The sequence below is a fragment of the Euprymna scolopes genome, chromosome 19, assembly GCF_053919585.1.
Source record: "Euprymna scolopes isolate OS-2025 chromosome 19, ASM5391958v1, whole genome shotgun sequence".
In the NCBI taxonomy this organism is placed as follows: domain Eukaryota; kingdom Metazoa; phylum Mollusca; class Cephalopoda; order Sepiida; family Sepiolidae; genus Euprymna; species Euprymna scolopes.
Genome location: NC_136500.1, coordinates 146940936 through 146956403, shown reverse-complemented (window position 1 = coordinate 146956403; position 15468 = coordinate 146940936). Strand labels below are relative to the sequence as shown.

The following is a 15468-nucleotide window of genomic DNA, read 5'->3' as shown; positions in this document are numbered from 1 at the left end:
ATTCTTTCTAAAATAACAGCTATTAATTCTTCTTTCCTAATTTTCTTACGTAACCTTAAAGTTGTTCATGAACAGACGTGGATCGGAGAAATATTTACTTAGATTTTTACAGGGTGGAACGATAAAGGTGTCGGCCTAAAGAAAACAACACCACAGCTTTATTTCAAAACTTTTATTGAAAAAATCAATTCAGGTAACGTGATTTTGTAGTAGAGATGACATCTATTCTATGTAGCCGCCTTCAGCCTCGATCACCACCTCAATATAGGTCTGGAACTGGGAGTATCCTCTTTTCACAAGCGCCGGCAGAAGCTCGGCAAATACTCGATGGATGGTGGCGATTAGGTTGGCTTTGGTGTTATGAGAGGTCATGTTGGTGATGTTCTCAACGTATAAATAAACGAAGTTGTTGAGCGGGTTCAGGTCGAGGGAGGAGAAGGGACAGTGAGAAAGGTTACGAAGTCGTAGCACTTTTTTTGAGTGCACTAGATGATCATCATACTCTTCAGCACATCCAGGTACACTTTGATGTTGACTTTTAAGCCGAAGATGTGAGGTGGCATGATGTGGCCAGCACTTGAAACCACACCAAAGACCATAACCGCGGCCGGAAACTTTGTTTTCATCACCCTGGTCACGTCCCTGATACTTTGGGCCATCCAGCGATGCATTTCGAGGGTGCTGGTAATGGTCCTGTTGTCATAATTTGGATCAGTAGAGAGCATCAGATGTACAGCGGCACATCTCCGATCTCGCACGTTGAATATTGTGTCACTTTCAGACATGATAGAAGGCTCTTGTCGCTCTTGGGAATTATACACAACTGGCCAACTAGTAGATGGTCTGCAACAAAAACCAGAAAATCGGTTTTCATCAAACGGAAATGGAATCATGTCTTTTCTAGGGCGACAATTTTATCGTTCCACACTGTATATTGTTCGACATGTCTTGTTTGTCAGATTCTTCAACTTGAACTGCTTCGAAACTGTCCTGTACCTCATATACATGATATAATTTCTATCTAATTACTCCTGAATTCTAGCATGTTTTGTCGAGGGGAGATAACCCTTAACTCCCATCGCCTCACACACTAGCTATACTCGTCTAGTTCCATTTGCCGCAAAATTATCCTGACATGTACCTAACGTAACCCGTTCCCAAAAGTTATACTAGTTAACATAGTTTCTACTTACTGGCATAGGTTCCCAATATATAACAAACGAAACGTCGGTTAAAACATAACTTCTTGACGATGGTTTATCAAACGAATCCACACTTTCAGAAGATAATACAAAAAAAAATCGAATTTGATTATCATTTGTGGTTTTTTTCATTTTTTTTTTTTTTTTTTTTTTTTTTTTTTTTTATTATTATTATTATTATTATTATTATTATTTCAGATTTGCGTACAGGGCCATGTTTCACGCAGATATCCAACTCACAGTGCAAAGGCCAGCTGACTGGGGTGGTTTGTACCAAAGCCCTCTGTTGTGCTACAATCGGAAAAGCATGGGGTAACCCATGTGAAGAGTGTGTTCACCAACCTTACCCTTGTCGCCGCGGATACATACTCAACCCTCAGGCCAATTCTTGCCAAGGTGAAGCTTTTTAATTTTTTTTTATTTTAAGATTCATTATTTCTTCGACTAATCGATTTATCAAGATTATTCAAGACGATTTAATGGAATCCACTTTATTTAAACTTAATCTGGGTTGATTTATCTCCATTTGCATAAAAAGAATTTCTTTCTTACATCATAAACAAAGTATATATTACCGTTTAGAACGTAAGGAGGGTAAAATATGGGAAATCGTATCTAACTCTGGGGACCGTGGGAAGTTAAACAGTGAGATTTCTGTTTACATTACATTTAAACTTCAGTAGGTTAGTACAATTAGGGAAGCAGGAAACAGGGAGGGAATTCTATCAAAATGCCTCTCATAGAAAGTAATTTATACATGCTGTTCACAGTGCTCAGCAGCTAACAGCTCTACGATCGGATCTAGTACCACGATCATCAGGAGGAACCGCATCGCAGTTTCAGCCTCCCATTACTCTTCTGCATCTCTGAAGTGCCCCCCTCAACCGGAGGTCGTATGAGTACTCTCTCTGACACTCATCATTGTTTTTTATTGTTTTGTTTTTTTTTAACCAGATCCAGTATGATGCCTTCTCTGTTGCTCACGTCGGTCACAAAGTTTGTTTTTTTTACTTTTGTAAAATACAGCAAACACGCTGTCACACCATGTTGATTAGCCTTTGCTCAAGATATTCTCGAGTTCTCGTAGCCAAATGATATTCCATATTCCATCCTGTTTTTCTGTCACTCATTCAGTAGATAATTCTATCGCTCTTATTCTCTTTGGAATTGAACGCCATGTCTAATTTTAGGAGAGTATAAGTTATCAGACGAAGAATAGAGTTTTAAGTGGGTAGCTGATCTGTATAAGTCTTGAACTGTAGACGAAAAGCAACAGTCCTTCTGATGTGAACATGAACAGTTATGTATGGGGATTTTTTTTACAAAAGAATCACCACTTATCAAGGCCCAGGGGCCACTCGAGGATAAGGGTTAAAGAGTGCACAGTGGTCAAAAGGACGATATCATAGAACTCGTTAGAAGTGTAAATTTGGTAAATTGGATTACTTAAAGGGAACGGCTCATCAAGAATTTGTTTACATTGGACTTGAAGACGGCCATATTGTAGTCAGCTGGAAAGCAGGTAACCGAAAGAGAGTTCCACAGGTGTGCAAGTCGTAGATAGAAGCTTTGTTCATGGAATCTACGTTTATGTTTAGGCACAGATAAAGAGAGGGGGGAATTATTGAAAGTGTTCACAGCCAAACGAGTGTTTTTCGTGAATGTTTGGCAAGAGCGGACCAGTATTTTTATGGGGTGATTCCCGTTTCTGATTGGTTTCTAGCCGAGATTGGCTCTATTTGATTTGTCAGTTCCTATCACCAGTGTCTATAAATCTTCTTTTCATATCGTGGCATGTTCATGCCGTCGATGAAATCATGGTCCGTGTTCTCTATAGGTCTCAATCCATTGTTGGTCCGATTCCTCTAAAGACATCACATGATTTGAACTTGGCAGAATATATGGGGTAGGTTGCCATTACCTTCCCCCAACGCAGTGGCATCTGACTTGCCTGTTGGCACATATCCGTTGTCCTTTTTTTTTACATAGACATCACAACTTATCAAGGCCAAGAGACCACTCAAGGATAAGGGTTAAAGAGTGTACAGTAGAAATTGGACAATATAACAATTGTTAGTAATGGAGATTCGGTAAATTTGTTAACTTATATGGAACGGCTCATCAAAAACTTGTTTACGTTAGATTTGAAGACAGCCATATTGTAGTCAGCTGGAAAGCAGAAAAACGGAAGACAATTCGATAGGCATGCAGTTCTGAGAAAGAAGCTTTGCTCATGGAATCTACGTTTAGGTTTAGGCACAGATAAAGAGTGGGGGGAATTAGTGATAGTGTTTTCTGCTAGACTGGTGTTTCTTGTGAAAGTTTGGTGAGGGGGGACCATAGACTGAAGCTCAGCCGAGCACCTGTCATGAAAATAACGATAAAGCAGAGAAAACTCGCACCATCTCTTCTGTGAGAAAGAGGTTGCAGGGAAGAGAAAAGGACATGTCCTTAGATCATCCGCATAACTGCAGTTAAATAACATAACTCTTAATACCATAGAACCGTTGATCTGCTAGAGAATCATCCTACTCCATCGCCATCCGACGTCCTGCTGCTGACGTCATCAGAGTTATCTTCTAGATGCATGCCTTAACTAAGACTGGGGGTGCATACCTCTCAGTGTATTAATGTGCCTCCAGATACCAACCTGGACATTTCTTATGACTCGACATGGCACGGCACATACAGCGCCTCGGCTTCCCAAATGGTCACCCATCTGGTACTGGCTATGATCATTGTAGCTTCACTTCGGTGATCTGGTGAGAACCGGTGTGTCAACGTGATTGTGCCATATCTATAAATAGAACCTTCCAATTTTCTGGATTATGAAGGATATGATTAATATCCTTCTCATATTATCAAAAATATTGCAACATTTTCTGTCTTCTGCAGTTGCCAAATTGTTATTCCCGGGTACAATCAACACCAACATGTTTCTAACATGTTTTATTGGATAAAAGTCATTCTTTTCTGTGATAGAATCATATTTGATATAAATGCACTTCAGTTCATGCCAGAATGTTCACCAAATTTTAGTCATGAATATCCAACAAGTTTTGGCTTATCGTCGTTCAAGGATATGTGGGAACACTTTGATGATCGTCGTATCAGTAAGATGTGTAATGCTGAATGGGGTTTCAGTTAGTGAGCGATTTTAAATAATGGCGCTTTTTTTTACTGAAATTACAACCGTGGAAATAAGAGAACCGAAATCTTTAAAAGTTGCAGACATTGTTTAGAAAATCGATGGCATAACTTTTAATTACATTCTATATATGTAAAAAAAATTCTCTTTGTTGGTTGGTTGTTCTTGTTTTACGGCATATCAACCCTTTTCAGGTTATTTAATGCCGAATCCAGTGATTTTGAAGAAAATTTTTTAATAGAATATATTTGTTTGTTTTTTTTTTGTTTTTTTTGTTTTTTTTTTTCAAGTCGGTTTCTATTTAGTCCATAGTTGCATAGGAAGCCTCGTAGGCATTCCTTGGTAAGGGCCCCTCAAGCAATTAACAATAAACTAACCCGTTCTCAAAGAGAGAAAGCAAAGCCTGGCAGGTTGCATTTTTTTAACTGCACAGGAACAATATTACATCGCAATCAACAGGGATCAATGTTAAAGTTAGATTTATTGAACTTGGTGACCTTCTTCTATATATTTAGTTATGTCCCTTGTCTCCAGTGGTTATTCAATATGGCGTCCGGCAAACAGTAACACGTGTTCATTCAACGTCGTGGGATGTGCTAAGCGAACTAACAACCAGGTCATTACAGGATTGGTCTAATCTCTGTTGATTGCGGGGGGGGGGACGAAGGGTAGAAACTCGATCTTGGGTTTATGATCATCGAACGTAACTCCTAGATTTTGTCTGCAGTAATATCCAAATTATCTATAAAAACAAACCGGTGCTGTTATTCTTGAAGCAAAATGGTTCATCACAATCAAACTTGTTAGAAATTATTAGGAAGATAAGTTCTAACTTGTACAGTAAATGCAAAAACACTTTTGTTTAAGTACAATCATCTTTGGGTGGGGAAAAGGTAGTGACAAATAAAACAAAGGCAATCATTGCATTCAATTAAATGCAACAAAGTGATACTTAGTCGATTTCTCGTCTGATTAAAAAAAAAACAGTTCTGGAAGGCGTTTTCCTTGTTCAAGAAAGTCAGTCTAACAGAGGTAAGGTGCTCTTTTTTTTTTCTTTGTTATTCAAAATTTACTTCCTCCAATATTTGAGGGTTACTGTCGGGATTATTTCACCAACAAGAAGAGGGGGTGGCGTAGAAAAGGCAGTAAGGGCTTGCAACGAAAAGGTGACGTTGCTTACAAGCAGTCTTTTCTTTCCTTGTAAAGGTAACGATTAACAGGTAACGTTTGCCGAACAACAGTAATGAGGTAATCAGTCTAAGAGACGCCAACCGACTAGCAAGCTAGGTAACTAGGTTCTTAACTAATCACTAACCCGTAGTGAGACAACTCCTTTTATACTGTCGGATTTTAACCGACTGAGGGGGGGGGGAGGCGTTTTTGCAACTCAACGGCTAAACCTGAACTCGACGAAGAAGGAAAAAACAATGAAACTCTTAACTTGTGTGGAGAATCCTTCTCGGCTTTTCTCGGCTAACTGGAGTTGCAACGTATTGCCTCGTTGCTTACAACGACAAATTGTCTTTGTAATAGTAACTGTGAAATGTGTAACTTGACTAAACAAAAAAGTCCAACTAACACATCAACGATAGGGGTGTTTTATAACCCACAAGTTGATGCTATGCAAAGTTCAGCCCAACCCACGTGGTGGACAACAAAACTACTACTACTACTACTACTACTATAAAATCAGTCGACCAAGCACTTTTTTAAACCTTTTGCTTGAACGACTGCCTCCCAGAATTCCACTGCCTCCCCCCTCCACATCGAGTTCCGGTCAGTAATAATTTCCACAATACATACTAACTCTCAGTGGCGAGAATTCCAACGTGATTAGAATGTCTATTTAACTTAGTAGGAATTAGACACCCAGTTTCTTAGTAACGGCAAACAGCAGTTCAGTGTCTTTTCTTCCCTCCGACCCCCACCCCCGGTAAGTCAAATCAATTTCAATTCTTACATTACTTCTCCTGAAAGTTCTTGGTGCTAATGCACTTACTGATCCGCGCTATTTTTTAATCGTATTTCCAAGTTTAATTAAAGTTTTATGTTTTTTTTTAAATTCAATTGTAAGGTTAAAGTATAGAATTGTTACAAAAAACCCTCCCCATGTTAAGAATGGCTTTTTAAATAATAACATTATTATTTCAGCATGGATCAATAAGTGCACTAGTACCTTTTTTTTACCTTGGAGTAGTATTTTGGGGCCCTTATATCAAATAGCTTCATACCTTGTCTGGAGCGAGTTCGGCAAAAAGCAGTGCACTATAATACACGTTAAATTTGTTAGAGGTTTACAATAAGAAAATGTTGGTCAGGGTTTGTTTCAATTACAACTTGAAAATCAAGTTTGGTTTTCTTTGTTATACACATTTATATTATATTTCTCTTTGTCTGTCCGTTCTACTTTTTCTCGAAAACTACTGGACCGACCTGGCTGAAATTTTGTATGAAACGTTGTAATCATATGGTGCAGCGAACGAAGTATTATGGTATCCATTCGATGTACAGTTAAGGATTCTTAGAAATTATTAAGGATTTGTTACTACAATGCCACATTTATCTTAGAAATTTTCTTGGAAACTGCAGAGTGTATCTGCCTGTTTTTTTTTTATATAAACCTTTGTTATGATTACGTGTAGCGAACTAATTATTATGGTACTTGTTCAGAGCACAGTTATGGATTAATAAGCATTAGTGTATAATGCAAAAGTTAGCGCAAATTTAACCTTATTCGACCATTAAATCATTAAATATAATAAATATAAAGCATTAATTCTATAACGTTTGCTCGTTTTTAATGGCTAACAACGTCTAGTACAGAAAATACTTTCAATCTTATAACATCGAATGGTACTTGTACAGTTTAATCAAGACATTAAAAAATGAAAATATCGAAAAAAAAAAAAAGGTTATATTGTATGTATTCGTTATGGAATGAAGTTCTCCGAAAAAAATTTCACTTGATTTCATCAAGTATTTTGTTTTTGTTTTTTTTTTTGTTTTTTTTACAGCGAAAAAAGAATTTGTTATGATACCGAGCAGAAGGTTCGATTTTTAGGAAGAAAAGCTAGTAATAAAGATGGGGAGGGAGTATCGGCGCTTTACATGGAGTTACCTCTCCGTGGCGTGTTAAAAATTTCCATAATGGCTGACTTTAATGCGCTCTCATAAAAACGTGTTTTTCCGTTGAAAAAAACAAAAAAACTTCCCAATCAAATTAAATTAATTATTTTTTTTCGGAGAACTTCATTCCATAACAAATACGTATAATATAACCTTTTTTTTTAGATATTTTCATTTTTTAATGTCTTGATTAAACTGTACAAGTGCCCATCAAATTTTCGAACCCTCATTTTAATATCTAGCGATATCATTATTTTCATTAAATGCATAGCACCCGCCACTAAAAAAGATGGCTGCCTTTAAAAATATTGATGACGGTGTTTTAATCCTAACTGTTTTTTTTTTTTTAATCTAAATTAAAATGTTTATTTTTATTACAGATGTGGATGAATGCAAAGCAATTCCTGGTTTGTGCGTTGGAGGCAAGTGCATTAACAATGTCGGCTCGTACGTCTGCGAATGCAAAGTTGGACAGAAACAAAACCCATTGACAAACCTTTGTGAAGGTAAGCACTTTGTGATTTTTACGGGCTTCTTGTCCAGAATTCCCCTATATAAAATAAACAAATAAAGAAACGAAAATGCTATATTCCAAAAATCGCGTAAATCAATAAAGGAGTTTTATTCTTATATCAAGGAAATGGACTAAAGCGATTAATAGGAATTCGTAGGCAATTTAAATCTGCAAGATTTGAATTATTGTTGAGTCATCTCCCTTGATATTTTTCAAAATGTTGGACAAAAGAACGGGTAAAATGGGATTATTGTTGGCAAAAAGCGCAAAACAATTTTTTTTTTGTCTAGAATTCCTCTTATATTAAAAAAAAAAAACTAAAGAAAAATCTGTATGTACACGCAATGAAACGAAACTATCATATTCCAAAAATCAAGTAAATTGATCAAGTAGTTTTCCTTGTAAATAAGAAAATCACGTTTTACGAGTAACTGAGGAGTGGCTGTCTTGTCCGCCATGTTGAAAATAATCTAAAAACAAAGGAAGATAAGGCAATAATTCAAACTTGTGAGAGTTATGTCATAATGCCTACGAATTCCCATTAATCGGTTAAAGATGATTTTTATAAGAATCACGTAAATTGATCAAATAGTTTTTTGTTTTTTTAATGAGAAAATCAAATTTAATGAGTAACAGAAGGGCGACTGTCGTGTCGGCCATTTTGAGAAAAAAGGTAAACAAGTAAAGGAAATAACTCAATAATTCAAATTGAAAGATTTTTGTTGTAATGCCTACGAATTCCCATTAATTGCTTAAAATGTATTTTCTTTATAAAAAGAAAATTACTTGATCGATTTATGTGATTTTTGAAACATGATATTTTCGTTTCATCATGGGTACGAAGATCATACAGATTTTTTTGTTTGTTAATATATAGGGAATTCTGGACAATAACCTTTTTTTTTTGCATCTGCCCGTCAATGCGTGTTGTGTGTTCTATAGGGTGACCCACTATCCCCGAGTGGCTTCCGGGCCTTGATAAGTTGTGTCTACCTTGTTAAAAAATAAATACACCCTTTTATCATGGTGAGATTTTTCTAACCTATTTTAAATCGGTAATGTTTAAAGGTCTCAACTAGACAAGAGCATGTAAAATTTCTGTATAGTCATTCAAATTGGTTTCATCTTGTGTTTTTGTTAAATATTATTCATTTATATATTATCATTAATAGATATTATTAATAGATATTATTATTAAAAGATATTAATATATAATTATTAATATATTATTATTAATATATTATTATTGATATATTATTATTATTGATATATTATTATTATTGATATATTATTATTATTGATATATTATTATTGATATATTATTATAATTAATAGATATTATTAATAGATATTATTATTAAAAGATATTAATATATTATTATTGATATATTATTATTAAAATATTATTATTGATATATTATTATTATTGATATATTATTATTATTGATATATTATTATTATTATTGATATATTATTATAATTAATAGATATTATTAATAGATATTATTATTAAAAGATATTAATATATAATTATTAATATATTATTATTAATATATTATTATTAATATATTATTATTGATATATTATTATTAATATATTATTATTAATATATTATTATTGATATATTAATTATTATTAATAGTAATCACGTTTGACAGACCGGTTCCCGTCAGATCACTGAAATTGAGCAACAATGAGCCTGGCCAGTACCAGGTGGGTGACCATTTGAGACTTCCAGCTGCTGTTTATGCTCTCCGCTTATCTCTGCATTGTTTCCAGTCGTCCTGGACTTCTCCTTGCCACTGGACTCAAACAGTGCCGATTCATGAGAGGTGTGGTTGAGAATTGCACAACCCTTGCCTCACAATTATATTTCGAGACTGAACGGAAACATTGTATTATTAATAGATATTATTTATAGATATAAATATTATTAATATATTACTATTAATATTTATTATTATTAATATATTATTATTAATATATTATTATTAATAGATAGTATTAATTGTGGAATCATTTCGAGTTAAAAGTCGAGTTTCGTTTTGAGAAAAACACATCATGTTCAAATCTGGTGGCCATTTTGTTTTCGTTCAGCTTATTCACATAATGTTGACACATTTCAAGCGTGTTTTTCTTAATTTTACATGCATAATATTGAACGGATTTTAAGGAGGATTTTTCTCATTGAAAGCTATGTTCAATTTCAAAAGATTTTTCGATTGGTAGCTAATTTGTATAAGTCATGGAGATGAAAAGAATCTTCGGTGCGTAGATGAACTTTAAAATTTGCAGACAAAAGAGCAAATATCTTTGTCGCGTGGACACAAAAAATTATGTGCGAGAATTTTATACGATCAAATATTTTTATGGAGCGATTCTAGTTTCTGATTGGTTGCTAGCAGAACGTGGCTCCATTTGATTGGTCAGTTCCTGTCGCCAGTGTCTGTCAGTAGAACCAATTTTCTTTAATCATACCCTCTAATTATAAAAAAAATATTACAACAGAAGTGATTTCTTTTTTAGTAATATCTAACAAATACAACAACCATGTGTAGCTTATACAGATTTTTTTAAAACTTGAACCATGAGAAGGCTTGTTGTCGCTCGATTCCCACTAACTAATTATAATAGAAAAAAATAATAACTGTAATAAAAATAATATTTGGAAAAAAATAACTGTAATAAAAATAACTGTAATAATGATAGAAAAAAATAACAACTGTAATAAAAATAACTGTAATAATAATAGAAAAAAATAATAACTGTAATAAAAATAACTGTAATAATAATAGAAAAAAATAATAACTGTAATAAAAATAACTGTAATAATAATAGAAAAAAAAATAACTGTAATAAAAATAACTGTAATAATGATAGAAAAAAATAATAACTGTAATAAAAATAACTGTAATAATAATAGAAAAAAATAATAACTGTAATAAAAATAACTGTAATAATAATAGAAAAAAATAATAACTGTAATAAAAATAATATTTGAAAAAAAATAACTGTAAGAAAAATAACTGTAATAATGATAGAAAAAAATAACAACTGTAATAAAAATAACTGTAATAATAATAGAAAAAAATAACAACTGTAATAAAAATAACTGTAATAATAATAGAAAAAAATAATAACTGTAATAAAAATAACTGTAATAATAATAATAGAAAAAAATAATAACTGTAATAAAAATAACTGTAATAATAATAGAAAAAATAATAACTGTAACAAAAATAACTGTAATAATAATAGAAAAAAATAATAACTGTAATAAAAATAACTGTAATAATAATAGACAAAATAATAACTGTAATAAAAATAACTGTAATAATAATAGAAAAAAATAGTAACTGTAATAAAAATAACTGTAATAATAATAGAAAAAAATAGTAACTGTAATAAAAATAACTGTAATAATAATAGAAAAAAAAATAACTGTAATAAAAATAACAAATTATAATAGAAAAAATAATAACTGTAATAAAAATAATTGTAATAATAATAGAAAAAAATAATAACTGTAATAAAAATTACTGTAATAATTATAGAAAAAAATAATAACTGTAATAAAAATAACTGTAATAATAATAGAAAAAAATAATAACTGTAATAAAAATGACTATAAAAATAATAGAAAAAAATAATAACTGTAATAAAAATAACTGTAATAATAATAATAGAAAAATAACTGTAATAAAAATAACTGTAATAATAATAGAAAAAATAGTAACTGTAATAAAAATAACTGTAATAATAATAGAAAAAAATAATAACTGTAATAAAAATAACTGTAATAATAATAGAAAAAATAATAACTGTAATAAAAATAATTGTAATAATAATAGAAAAAAATAATAACTGTAATAAAAATTACTGTAATAATAATAGAAAAAAAAATAACTGTAATAAAAATAACTGTAATAATAATAGAAAAAAATAATAACTGTAATAAAAATAACTGTAATAATAATAGAAAAAAATAGTAACTGTAATAAAAATAACAAATTATAATAGAAAAAATAACTGTAATAAAAATAACTGTAATAATAATAGAAAAAAATAGTAACTGTAATAAAAATAACTGTAATTATAATAGAAAAAATAACTGTAATAAAAATATCTGTAAAAATAATAGAAAAAAAAAACTGTAATAAAAATAACTGTAATAATAATAGAAAAAAATAACTGTAATAAAAATAACTGTAATAATAATAGAAAAAAATAATAACTGTAATAAAAATAACTGTAATAATAATAGAAAAAATATTAACTGTAATAAAAATAACTGTAATAATAATAGAAAAAATATTAACTGTAATAAAAATAACTGTAATTATAATAGAAAAAATAACTGTAATAAAAGTATCTGTAAAAATAATAGAAAAAAAACTGTAATAAAAATAACTGTAATAATAATAGAAAAAATATTAACTGTAATAAAAATAACTGTAATAATAATAGAAAAAAATAATAACTGTAATAAAAATAACTGTAATAATAATAGAAAAAATATTAACTGTAATAAAAATAACTGTAATAATAATAGAAAAAATAGTAACTGTAATAAAAATAACTGTAATTATAATAGAAAAAATAACTGTAATAAAAATATCTGTAAAAATAATAGAAAAAAAAACTGTAATAAAAATAACTGTAATAATAATAGAAAAAAATAACTGTAATAAAAATAACTGTAATAATAATAGAAAAAAATAATAACTGTAATAAAAATAACTGTAATAATAATAATAGAAAAAAATAATAACTGTAATAAAAATAACTGTAATAATAATAGAAAAAATAATAACTGTAACAAAAATAACTGTAATAATAATAGAAAAAAATAATAACTGTAATAAAAATAACTGTAATAATAATAGACAAAATAATAACTGTAATAAAAATAACTGTAATAATAATAGAAAAAAATAGTAACTGTAATAAAAATAACTGTAATAATAATAGAAAAAAATAGTAACTGTAATAAAAATAACTGTAATAATAATAGAAAAAAAAATAACTGTAATAAAAATAACAAATTATAATAGAAAAAATAATAACTGTAATAAAAATAATTGTAATAATAATAGAAAAAAATAATAACTGTAATAAAAATTACTGTAATAATTATAGAAAAAAAAAATAACTGTAATAAAAATAACTGTAATAATAATAGAAAAAAATAATAACTGTAATAAAAATGACTATAAAAATAATAGAAAAAAATAATAACTGTAATAAAAATAACTGTAATAATAATAATAGAAAAATAACTGTAATAAAAATAACTGTAATAATAATAGAAAAAATAGTAACTGTAATAAAAATAACTGTAATAATAATAGAAAAAAATAATAACTGTAATAAAAATAACTGTAATAATAATAGAAAAAATAATAACTGTAATAAAAATAATTGTAATAATAATAGAAAAAAATAATAACTGTAATAAAAATTACTGTAATAATAATAGAAAAAAAAATAACTGTAATAAAAATAACTGTAATAATAATAGAAAAAAATAATAACTGTAATAAAAATAACTGTAATAATAATAGAAAAAAATAGTAACTGTAATAAAAATAACAAATTATAATAGAAAAAATAACTGTAATAAAAATAACTGTAATAATAATAGAAAAAAATAGTAACTGTAATAAAAATAACTGTAATTATAATAGAAAAAATAACTGTAATAAAAATATCTGTAAAAATAATAGAAAAAAAAAACTGTAATAAAAATAACTGTAATAATAATAGAAAAAAATAACTGTAATAAAAATAACTGTAATAATAATAGAAAAAAATAATAACTGTAATAAAAATAACTGTAATAATAATAGAAAAAATATTAACTGTAATAAAAATAACTGTAATAATAATAGAAAAAATATTAACTGTAATAAAAATAACTGTAATTATAATAGAAAAAATAACTGTAATAAAAGTATCTGTAAAAATAATAGAAAAAAAACTGTAATAAAAATAACTGTAATAATAATAGAAAAAATATTAACTGTAATAAAAATAACTGTAATAATAATAGAAAAAAATAATAACTGTAATAAAAATAACTGTAATAATAATAGAAAAAATATTAACTGTAATAAAAATAACTGTAATAATAATAGAAAAAATAGTAACTGTAATAAAAATAACTGTAATTATAATAGAAAAAATAACTGTAATAAAAATATCTGTAAAAATAATAGAAAAAAAAACTGTAATAAAAATAACTGTAATAATAATAGAAAAAAATAACTGTAATAAAAATAACTGTAATAATAATAGAAAAAAATAATAACTGTAATAAAAATAACTGTAATAATAATAGAAAAAATATTAACTGTAATAAAAATAACTGTAATAATAATAGAAAAAATATTAACTGTAATAAAAATATCTGTAATTATAATAGAAAAAATAACTGTAATAAAAATATCTGTAAAAATAATAGAAAAAAACTGTAATAAAAATAACTGTAATTATAATAGAAAAAATATTAACTGTAATAAAAATAACTGTAATAATAATAGAAAAAAATAATAACTGTAATAAAAATAACTGTAATAATAATAGAAAAAATATTAACTGTAATAAAAATAACTGTAATAATAATAGAAAAATAATAACTGTAATAGAAATCACGGTAATTATAAAAGAAAAAAATAATAACTGTAATAAAAATAACTGTAATAATAATAGAAAAAAATAATAACTGGAATAAAAATAACTGTAATTATAATAGTAAAAAATGATAACTATAATAAAAATAACTGTAATAATAATAGAAAAAAATAATAACTGTAATAAAAATTAATGAAATTATAATAGAAAAAAAATAACTGTAATAAAAATAACTGTAATAATAATAGAAAAAAATAATAACTGTAATAAAAATAACTGTAATTATAATAGAAAAAATAATAACTGTCATAAAAATAACTGTAATAATAATAGAAAAAAATAACTGTAATAATAATAGAAAAAAATAACTGTAATAATAATAGAAAAAAATAACTGTAATAATAATAGAAAAAAATAACTGTAATAATAATAGAAAAAAATAACTGTAATAATAATAGAAAAAAATAATAACTGTCATAAAAATAACTGTAATAATAATAGAAAAAAGGAACGCAAGACATTAATGATTGAGAAGCATCAGAATGTGAAGGACATAAAAAAGGTTAGGATCGACTTGAAAACCGAGATAAAAAAATCTATGCAAGTTAAAGAAAATAGAAATTGTTGTGACGGGAACCCTGCACAGTGTGATAAAGGGATTGAGAAAACTAGGGTCCATTGCAATGGTGAAGTGTTTCAGGAGCCTGCCTTGTTGGGAATCGCCAGATTTTTGCGGAAAGTATTAGAGGTTTGAGAAAAGATGCCGATAACTTATAGTCATTTGTTATGATCCGCCTATCAGCATAAGATCAGCAATAACAACAGCCAGACACAAAATGTGACAA

At 28.4% G+C, this 15468-nt stretch overlaps 1 protein-coding gene across 1 annotated transcript in view; it reads left to right on the top strand.

Annotated features, from left to right (window-relative positions):
* LOC145240040 (fibrillin-3-like) overlaps positions 1–15468 on the top strand; it is a 671777-nt gene that overhangs the window by 362636 nt on the left and 293673 nt on the right. Inside the window, exons 6-7 of the mRNA XM_080103629.1 lie at positions 1401–1598; positions 7857–7982. Of these exons, the coding sequence (XP_079959755.1) occupies positions 1401–1598; positions 7857–7982 (324 nt within the window). The remainder of the gene's footprint in view (positions 1–1400; positions 1599–7856; positions 7983–15468) is intronic.